Raw genomic sequence first — 10,776 nt, forward strand, 5'->3', positions numbered from 1 at the left:
AATGAAGGTTAAGGTGAGGATTGAGTACTTAATTAGGCAAGTATTGGGTTTTTGAAGGTTTCTGAATAGAAGGAATTATACTAACAGAACAGCACTTTAGGGGAGGTCAGCACAGGAAGAGACTAGAGGTAATTTAGGTGTTAATACAAAAATCCAAACTTAAAGGTAAAAACATAGGCCCCTTTTTATGGCAGTGGGGATGGAAAGAAGGAATTAAGGCATTGACGTTTTGTCAGTAGATTCTACAGGAATTTCCAAATGACTATATAGAGATGTCAAGGGAGAGAAAGGAGCCAAAGATGATGCCAAGGTCTCTGGACTTAGGGACCAGGGAAATGGTTTTGCCAATATGGAGGAGAGGAGGGAAGAGGAGCTTATGAGGCAGATGTAGAGATGCCTAGTGTGCATTTCCCCCCAAACTTGCAGAAATTTAGAAGAGAAGTTAAGGCTAGAGATAAAGGATTTGGAGGCCATATCCTCAGAGATAAAAATCAAAACCACAGAAGTTGATGAGACCACTTAAAAAACATATAAGTTAAAAGGAGAAAAAATTCTAAAGATACAATCTTAAGGCAGGGCTAACTGTGGAAAATGGAAGAGATCAGAAAGAATGTAAGGACACTGGCACAAAGAAGTGGCCCAGAACAGGACAGGGAGCATTTATTAGGGAGGCTAATGAAGGAAGCTTTAAGAAGCAGAAGATAGTTTTAAAGGTTGCAAAAGAGGTAAAGAGGGTGGAGACTGAGAAAGGTGTTTGAAATTGATGAGCAGTACTTCGGCAGGGTGCTGTGAGCCGACAACACACTGTCAGGCCCTGCAGTCCTCAGATAGAAAGGAAAAGTAGGCTGGGGTGTCTGGGTGGCTCAGTCTTGATTTTGGCTCAGGTCATGATGTCACAGTTCATGAGTTCGAGCCCGGCATCAGGCTCCATGCAGGCAGCTTGCTTGCGATTCTCTCTCACTCCTTCTCTCCCTCTCTCCCTCCCTCTCTCTCTCAAAATAAATATATAAACTTAAAAAAAGAAAAGAATTTTAAAAAATAGCCCAAGATTTAAAAAAGAAAAGAAAAAAGAAACGAAAAGTAGTTTAGTGGTAAAAGCAGAGGACAAAAATAGAGAACTAGCTTAAGAAGTTATCACGTTTCTGTTGGGAGATTTCTAAGGGTCTTTTTATAGGTTCCTGCTTTCAATTCTGCTGATATGATTGAGGCATGCTCTAGTGTAATGCAAAGAAGGGTCAAGCCTCTCTTCTTTATACATCAATCAACACATAAGAATGTCATTATTCTCTACCTAAAATGCATATCACGGGTAAGGACAAAGCCAATATGTGGAAAACATGTAGTCAAGTCTTTTTTTTTTTTTAACTTGACTTAAAAGTGTATTTGTTCTTCAAGTAAGGGTAGTGATGCCAAACAAACAAGCGAAAAACAAAAAACAAAAAAACCAGGAAGGGGGGTGAAGAAGGAGGGATGGGACAGACACAGAGCAAATTGTGATCTGAAAGATATCAGGAAAAGGACAATAAGAGTTAACCCTCAATCTAGAGGTCAAAAACTCTAAACATAATTTCATTGGATACTGAGAGAGGAACCAACATAACGTCAGAAGACAGTAGCAATAATTGGCAAACTAGAATCTGAGTACATTTTTGTAAAACTTGGTAGTTAATTGGACATTGAGCAGAGGGATCCTTCCTGTAGATGACTTCTGTTCTCTACATTCAATTGCACACCTGATCCAAGACTCAGGCCTGAATCCTGTCTGATTGTGACAGCCTCCCTCCCATTTCTCCCAACATAAATGCACATTTTCCATCAAGCTAATTTACAAGCACATATTTTACTGGATCATGGCCATGTTTATTAAAAGAAAATAAAGAAAGAGAAATTTTCAATGGCTCCCCTAGTTTCCACCAAAAAGAGAAAAAGAAAAAAGAAAAAAAGTGAAATAGATTCTTCTCCTTGGCTTTCTATCACTCCCAATACGTATCAGGGATTTTCCACCCTTAACCTCAACATATGCTCTTGGCTGTAGTCAGACTATTTTGCCACTAACGAGTACTCAAGTAAAAGCTGTTGCTTTCTTACATCTTATGTTCCCTTTTCCTCCACCCTTCAAAGATTTATAAACATACTCATGTATTAATCTCCCTTGATTTTACTAATTTTAAATCTAATATTTCCTGTCTCAAATTTTACATAGTGATATTCCCTGGTGAAGAAGGAAAGAGCCAAATATATTCTAATCACCTTAGGGCCTTTTCCAAACTTATCCCCCTACTCCCATCCCCAAACTCTGCTGTGTGCCCACAATCATCTGTGAGTTTTAGTGCTACTGATATGAGAATGCACCTCATTCCTCATTGCTATAAATAAGTTATATACTATTCTGATTCTGACACCAGTTACAATGTGTATATATTTTCACACATCTCCAAGCAATTCTCTGACATCAGCAGGGTGTCCTACAATTCAACTCAATTCTGACACTGCCAACCTGGACTTAGCATCAGGTCTCACAAGGCAAGAGCTGAGTTCCTACAAGACTGCCTCCACCTCACTTCAGACACCAATGGCAAGTCCAGTTATCACCTGTGCTTCTGACCCACTGGCTATAGATAAGAGATTGCCACAACTTCCTCCTTCAGTTTGATTGATTTGCTAGAAAGGCTCACAGAACTCAGAAAAAACATTTTACTTACTAGATTATTGGTTTATTATAAAAAATCAGGAACAGCCTGTTGGAAGAGATGCACAGGACAACATACAGAGAAAGGGGTGTGGAGCCTCCATGCTCTTTTGGCAAACTGCTCTCCCCAAATCTCCTTATGTTCATTAACCTGGAAATTCTCCAAAGCTTATCCTTTTGGGTATTTATAGAGGCTTCATTACATAAGCCTGACTGATAAAATCATTGACCAGTGGCAATTGAACTCAATATCCAGCAACCCCCACTTCCTGGAGGTCAGGGAGTGGGGTGATAGTGGGGGTGGGACTGAAGATTCTGACCTTCTAATCACATGGTCAGTTCCTCTGATGACAGCTCTAGGTGATTACAAATCCTTTAGGGGCATTCTAAAAGCCACATTATTGACATAACAAAAAACAACTTTATTGCTCTCATTGCTTAGGAAATTCCAAAGGTTTGAAGAGCTCTGTACCAGGAATAGGGATACAGACCAAATATATATACTTTTATTATACATCACAATATCACACTATGCCATACTAGTTCATTTTTAATTACTTGGAATGTACTTTCATATACATATGCCTATTATAATTGGCCTTGGCCTGTTTGATACTTGAGGACAAAAACACTGAATGGCCACACTCCTGGCATTATGATAGGTGCTATTCACCAATGTCTATGTACCTTCCAGGTACAGAGTAGGATTGATTTATCCAGCTCACTTGGATGTTAGATCATGGAACTTATTTTAACAATGGAAATGTGAGTGGAAATAGAAACTCATATGTCAGGGTGGGGCTTCCATCATCCTGGGTCCCTGAGTAACTACGAGACTCCTGCTAATTTGCAGTAAGCATGTAACATGATGGAAATACAAACTTTTGCTATGTTAAGTCACTGACACTTGGGATCTGTTTGTTTCTACAGGATATCCTTGCTTCCCAAAGTGTGGCCTTTGGACAAACAGCACCTGGAAGCTTGTTCAAAATGGAAAATCTCATTTCCTACCTAAGACCCACTAGATCTGTATTTGATTCTAAAAACTTTCCTCATGTTTCATATGGTTATTGAAGTTTGAGAAAAACTGGCCTAGACTATCTTGACAAGTACAGAAATTGTAACTTAAAAGTGGCTGAATCAAAACTTAAAATGGTACACAGAGAGCAAGGAAGGATGGCAGTGCATGCTATGTGGTGGAAAAAAAGGAGAGCTTGACTGATGGAAAACATATAATTATACAGGGAAAGATTGGAAAACAGGACACCAGTAGTGTGTGCTTGTTACTGTTGGCTGGATTTAATGAGATACTACAAGAAAGAGATGAGCTACAGAAAGAAGTGACTGAATACAAGCACGAATAAAAAGGATTCAAAAGGACAACACAACAATGTGAATGCACTAATGCCACTGAACTGTAGACTTAAAAATTAAAATGGCAAATTTTATGTTATATGTATTTTATCACAAAGTTAGAAATAAATAAGATTCTTTAGTGACACATTTGAACCCATCATTAAGGAAAAAAAGGATTTGGAGCACCAGGGTAGCTCACTTGGTTGAGTGTCCAACTGGTAGTTTCCACTCAGGTCATGATCTCACGGTCATGAGTTCGAGCCCCACCTCAGGCTCCATGCTGGAGATTCTCTCTCTCTCTGTCCCTCCCTTGTTCATCTCTCTCTCTCTCTGTCTCTCTGTCTCTCTCTCTCAAAAAACAAACAAAGAAACAATCTTAAAAAAAAAGAAAAAAGAAAAAGAAAGGATTCAAGAAAATCCAGAGTCAGGGACTTTAGCTGGACAAAATATCTAAGGAAAATAGACTAAATGCATGAGTCTCCCCCAAAGCCTGTTAGACTCAAAGAATACATGAATAAAAAGAAAGAAGGAAGAAAGAAAGAAAGAAAGAAAGAAAGAAAGAAAGAAAGAAAGAACAAGTCATGAGGTAAAAGGAGAAATATACAACAAACCTAAGAAATAGGTCTAGATCTGAACTGTCCAATATGGTGGCAGTGGCCACAGGGTGCTTGTGAGCCCTGAAAGTATAATGCCTGTTTCCTATTCTTCTCATTCTTGAATGGGAGTATCTGTGTGGTCCCCTATTCCACCATTATTCACTGGCTTGAGGGAAGGTATCACATAAATTGTCCTTTTGGTTATTGGTCTCCAGATCAAGAGGAGCCACATCTGGACCTGATGTAGAGACATTTTTTACCTTTTCAAAGTTATTCCTGCACCCCAAAACTCTGATGTGCACCCCACATTCCACCAACGAAAATTGCCATTACAACCTAGAAGAGACAAGGCCTCATAAATTCACACTTATGTGCAGCATCTTGAACTATGGACAATGTTTCTATGTATCTTGAAATATTCACACTTTGAAATAATTTATGCCTCATAAGCAGAGGTGGACATTATCTAATGGCCACTGGTTTTAGCCCCATACTGAGTACTAATAGTTGATATCCCCCAAAATGCTTATTTGTTTACTAAAAAAACAGATTTGGGGACAGTATATAATGTCAAGTTTACAATTTTGTTTTATTTTCAGGAGTTAAATCATTTGGAATTGAGAAATTGGCCATCCTACAGATGATAAATACTGTCAAGGACACTTCATCACCAATGAATGTACCTTCTCATTTTGCAGCAGTTACTGACAATTTGGCAGGAAGACCAAAAATACTCTGAATATCACACATCAGAATGACCAGTTAAAATGAGTGGTCTGGTCCTTCCATTTTATTAACCATTTCTTTGAACACATATTTTTACATCATATAAAGTCCCTGCATAAGCAACAAAAGTTAATATATAGTACCATACAACAGTTACACAGATTATTTTGGGCGGGGGGGGGGGGGAGGGGGCAGTGGGACTTTGTGTTGGGATTCTAGGGATTGGCTTGTTTACAGATATTTACCATGTCACTATATACATGTATTCCTTCCAACTGAAGACACATTCAATACTGGTTATTTCTGTCTCATTCATATAGATATTAAGACATTTGAGCATTTCCTTATAGAAAAGGTCAGACCTTGTTTGAAACCCTGAAGCACCAGAGCAGAGAGTGAGCCTAACAAGTACTGGGTTCCCAGGTGAAGTCAATGTAAACCTCTAGAGCCAAAGTTTGACTATACCCAAGGATCAGAGACCTAGTGACCTCAATTAGCATTCAGTGAATGCTACCAGGCAATCTGCTATTGAGCAGCAGATTAAGTACACATTTGTTTAGCAACAATAACAAACATCACCTGAGTGCCTACTCTGTACCAGAAACTGCTGCAGACAACAGGACCACAGAGATGAGCATATAGGCTGAGGAGCCAGCTTTCACAGAACCTAGGTTCCTGAGATGTCCCATGTAAAACATGGACTGTGGTTTCCCATCATAATTGCATACTGATCACTTACATTAATGGATACACACAAGATTGTTCAGTTAAAAGGACCAGAAACATTTGAAGAGCTAGCTGTCCCTTCACACCTCAGTTGTCAACAACCTGCTAATTTGCTATTTTCCAAAGCATTGGATGTTTTATGCACTTTCCTGCTTGTACCAGCACTGTTTTGTTTTGTTTTGTTTTGTTCTGTTTTCCTAGACTCTGAGCTGTCAAGGGTGGGGATCATGTCTATAAGTTATTTATGTGAGCCATACCCAAGAAGTTCCTCTGCCCCTGAGCTGTTGACAGTTCATCATTATGTGACCCTAATGGACCATAGCTTTATTTATACTATTTCCTTTATTGGGAACAGTCTAGACATGGATATCCAAAACAAAAGAGAAGGTATTAATACCAAAAATATGAGAGCTGTAAGGACCAAGCTCTTCACTTCAGATAAGAACATTGCGACCCAGTGGTCAGAGACTTGCCCAACGTAACAGAACTGCTCTATGGCAAAGCAGGCCTCCTGGTTTCTGGGCCATTCCTCCAACCACTGACTGGTGCATCTTTCCCTAGTATTTATTCTATGTGCAACATTTCTTTAAAATAAATAATCAATCTTTATGGTGCTTCACAAGTTTTCAAAGTGTTCTCACATTTTTTCCATACAGTTCTCATGACCATCCTATGAGGTCAGCACAGATGTGGAATCTGAAATGAGATGATTATGGTAACATTGCTGGTTGGTGGCAAAGTTAAGACCTGAACTCAAATTTTCTCCCTCCATTCTACATTGGAAAAAACAAGACTCCCTGTGTTAAAGATAGGCACCTGACCTCCGGCTGCTGGAGTTAGATTGCAATGTGAAAAGAATATGGTGAGGGGGTTTCAGACTCCATGACAGATTCTGAGAAGTTCAAAGATAACTTGGCTATGGGCATGTGCTACATGCAGCATGGGGGCACCTAGAGTCCCTGACATGACCCAAAAACACTCATTTGGAAACCCTGGAGTGAATCAGAATAAGACAATTAAGAAAGGGTCACAGAGACTTTCACATTACACGAAGCAAGGTTTGTAGCATGAAGGTTTATGTCCAGGTAAGTGCAAAAACATGATTGACAGAGTGTAGGTAAGGAAATTCCATTCTTGGACAATTATGAACATAAGCCATAAAATCAAAAGTTCAGAAAAAGAGAGCTGTAGAGTCATCCTATAACAAATGAAATGGAAATGGAAATGGAAATTTCAAATGCAAAGAATCTGACCACTCAATTCTGCCTTGAAAAGCATGCATGACTCCCACAAGCATCAAGCAAAATTATGAAACTGCTTCCATGGAAAGAAAGCAATCACACAGCCTTTCTTTCAGTTATAATTATAGTTTCAGTTATAGCTATTCCTCACACTGAGACCTGCACCCAGGATGTTTTATCTTCCCTGAGCACACACTTACTAGATGGAGGATAGATTGGACTACCAGAAATGGGTGGGAGCAGAAGAAAAAGTAAGAGGAAAACAGGACAGTAAAAAATTGTCACACCCCATTCCCAAATTTTAAAAGCAACATATGCATGTCTGACCTAACAACTGCCACAGGAGGAAAAAGTGAAGCACAAATTCAACAGAAAAAAGAGAAACAGTTCTACACATTTTTGATTTCTAGTTTTCTGGCTTACTCCTTGGCTGTACCAACTGATTTTGTCATAAAGTAAATGAAGGATAAAAGAGAGCCACAGGGAGAAAAACTTTTTGTTTAATACCTGCCAAGGAACCTACAGGGTATTCTGAAGGTATGGCAACAAATAATCTCTTTAAAGGACTTCCTCATCTCCTGGCTACGGAAGGCATATATCAGAGGATCAATCACAGAATTACACATGATGAGTATAAGGTACATATTAAAGTAAGACATAAAGCAAGAACAGTAGAGGTTCTGGGGGCAAGAAATCATCAAAATAAGGTGGAGAAAGAACGGAGCCCAGCACACAATAAAAATGCCCAGCAGCATGGTCAGGGTGACAGCTCCTTTCATGCTGGTCATTTGCCGCACGGAGCTGTATCCACGGAGAGCTGCTATCCGCTTGACATGAGCCCTTGCCAGGAGGAACATGTGTATATATAGAGACGCCATGAGGAACAACATGGTAAAGAACATGGAGATGAGGCAAATGATGACATAAGTGGATTCATAGTAAATGATGAAAACAATGCCACAGCCTGTGCAAAAGGTCCAGATACACGCAATAATTACCCCAGAACGCTTCACTGTCATGATGTGGTGGTAGCGCAGAGCATAGAAGATGGTGACATACCTATCCACTGCAATGGCCAGCAAACTGCACATGGAGGCCACCACAGAAATGCAGATCATGGAGTCAAACACATTGTCAATGTGACGCACAAAGGCATCTGCTATCACCAGGTGCTTATTATTTATTAAATATATGGTAATGGTCTCCCAGGTGTTAGACATGCTCACCAGCATGTCAGCTACTGCTAAACTGCACACAAAGAAATACATGGGGGAGTGCAAGTTCTTGTTCTTCACTATGGCACCTATGACCAAGATGTTCTCCAAGAGGCTGATGAGACCCAGAGTCAGAAACACTTCCACAGCGATGCCCATCTCTTCACATGGGGAAGATTTGTTCTTGACATTTGGTCCTGAAAAGTTGCCTTCTGTGGCATTCAGGTTGAGATCCAAGAAAAGCACGTGAAATGAGGAATTCATTGCTCCTCTTCTTGGCAACAAATTTACTGTAAAACAGGTTTTTTTAAAATTTTTTAACATTTATTCATTTTTGAGAGACAGAGAGTAAGTGGGGGAGGGGAAGAAAGAGAGGGAGACACAGAATCAAGCAGGCTCCAGGCTCTGAACTGTCAGCACAGAGCCTGACTCAGGGCTCCAACTCACTGCGAGATCATGACCTGAGCAGAAGTCGGACACTTAACCGACTGAGCCACAGGTGCCCCTGTAAAATGGGTTTTAATCCATGATTCTGAGAGGTCAATAGTCTACCAAAGAAGTACAACAGCATGCCAAAAGCTAGCACAACCTAAGAATGAGGTTGAATAGGCTCAACACATTAGCATGAGGCTAGTGTGTCCCAGTCTGCCTGGAACCCTGGAATAGTGTCTCTCCAACATGCACACAGGCTTAGAATTTTCACATCCTCCTCTGCCTTTGAGTTTCCATTCTTTCACATACCTCTTACTGGAATGACCAGACATCTCAGTGTGCCCAGAATGGTTTCACTTTTTATGCTTGTTGTCCTGGCACCCAAGTTTGCTCTTAAAAGTGTACCAAACTCATAACCTACAAAGTCCCTTCCAGTCTGATTTTTACATTTCTGAGGCTATGGACTGCATTTTTCTCAAGCGAGCACAGATTTCTAAATGATATACAGGCCCACGTTCTCTTAAGAGAGAAAAGACAGGTGTCTTGTCAACGTTTGTCCTCACACACTTCTAAAACCTGCTAGGACTCAGTCTCCCTGGTTGTAACTAAGACTAACTACTGTGATCTGTTAATCTGAGCATAATTACATGTAAAAAGTTACTGTCTTCAATACGTAAATTTAGATTGCACATGTGTTAAAATTGGAGCTCATAGAATGCTGTTTTTAACTTTATAAATATTTTCCCTGACTTCTGCATTTGAAATTCCACAAAGTGTGATTAACAGATTTAAAATTCCCAGAAACACAGTACAAAGAAACAAGGGATTTAAATTTGCCAAATCCTAGAGCAAGATACTTCACTCTTATTGCTCAGTTTCTCTCCCATGATTTATATTCACAAATGCCTTTGTCCTCCAAACTCAGACCACATCTAGGGAGAGAGAATTTCTGTCAGCATTCTCATTCTCATCATCGATACAAAGTAGGCTTTGAACAGTAATCATTTGTTATTTATGTCTAATTCTATCTCAGAGATAATGACCAATTGTATTATTATGTTAAACATCATATCAGATTGTTTAAATAACCAGTTACCTGCCTCCTACATGTAGGTTAGACATGATTTTGCATTCCTTTCAAGGCAATTTTAATAGAAAGTTTGGCTATTTACCAGTGCTCTCTCGTGCTTCTTCTCTTGCACAGCAGCCCTTGGGCTCTTCACTGGGGACGCTAGCTCAGCCTGGGTACCTGGCATCCACAGGCTAGATGCCATCACCCTAGGATAGGATCTTCTGAACAAAGTGCTAAGGCAGCTTGAGCCTCAGTCACAGTTCCCTTGCCTTTATGCAGCCTAGCAGGCCCGCCTCTCTGTCGCCGCCTCCTCTAGATGGGAGTCTGTGCCTTCTCTCTTCTCAGTCAGGAGCTGAGCTACCACCTAGTGGTAAGAGACAGAGCATGCGCCTCCTGGTAGGTCTGGCCATTGGCCTTTGGAGCTCTGGTGACACTTGCATAGAACAGTGTTCTCCTATTTGTGGATAATCTTTCCCCAAAAGTGTGTTCAGATGTATTTTCTAGCTAGTTGATCTTTTTGACATTGCTTCTTTTTATTTTTCTCTTATGCACTGATGCAAATGCTGTCAGAAAGTGTGACAGCTCAGCTTCTCCCATCCCTGTTAAGTCCTTCTATCCAGGACAGCCAGTCCCGGGTGATGAGATTTTTGCAGTGATAGTGGGGGATCAGGAGCCAATGGACCAAGAAAGAATACTTGAAGACGTCTTTGGTGCAAAAATGTAT

The 10,776-nt window shown here is 40.2% G+C and overlaps 1 protein-coding gene across 1 annotated transcript; it reads right to left on the reverse strand.

Annotated features, from left to right (window-relative positions):
• Positions 1–5,552: 5,552 nt before the first annotated feature.
• On the reverse strand, positions 5,553–10,277 carry MC5R (melanocortin 5 receptor). The gene is made up of 2 exons (XM_043559403.1): positions 10,153–10,277; positions 5,553–8,838 (listed from the first exon to the last, which is right to left on the reverse strand). Exon 2 carries the CDS (start codon positions 8,810–8,812, stop codon positions 7,835–7,837), a length of 978 nt encoding a protein of 325 aa, XP_043415338.1. The 5' UTR covers positions 8,813–8,838; positions 10,153–10,277; the 3' UTR covers positions 5,553–7,834.
• Positions 10,278–10,776: the final 499 nt, after the last annotated feature.

This window comes from Prionailurus bengalensis, chromosome D3 (genome assembly GCF_016509475.1).
Source record: "Prionailurus bengalensis isolate Pbe53 chromosome D3, Fcat_Pben_1.1_paternal_pri, whole genome shotgun sequence".
Lineage (NCBI taxonomy): Eukaryota > Metazoa > Chordata > Mammalia > Carnivora > Felidae > Prionailurus > Prionailurus bengalensis.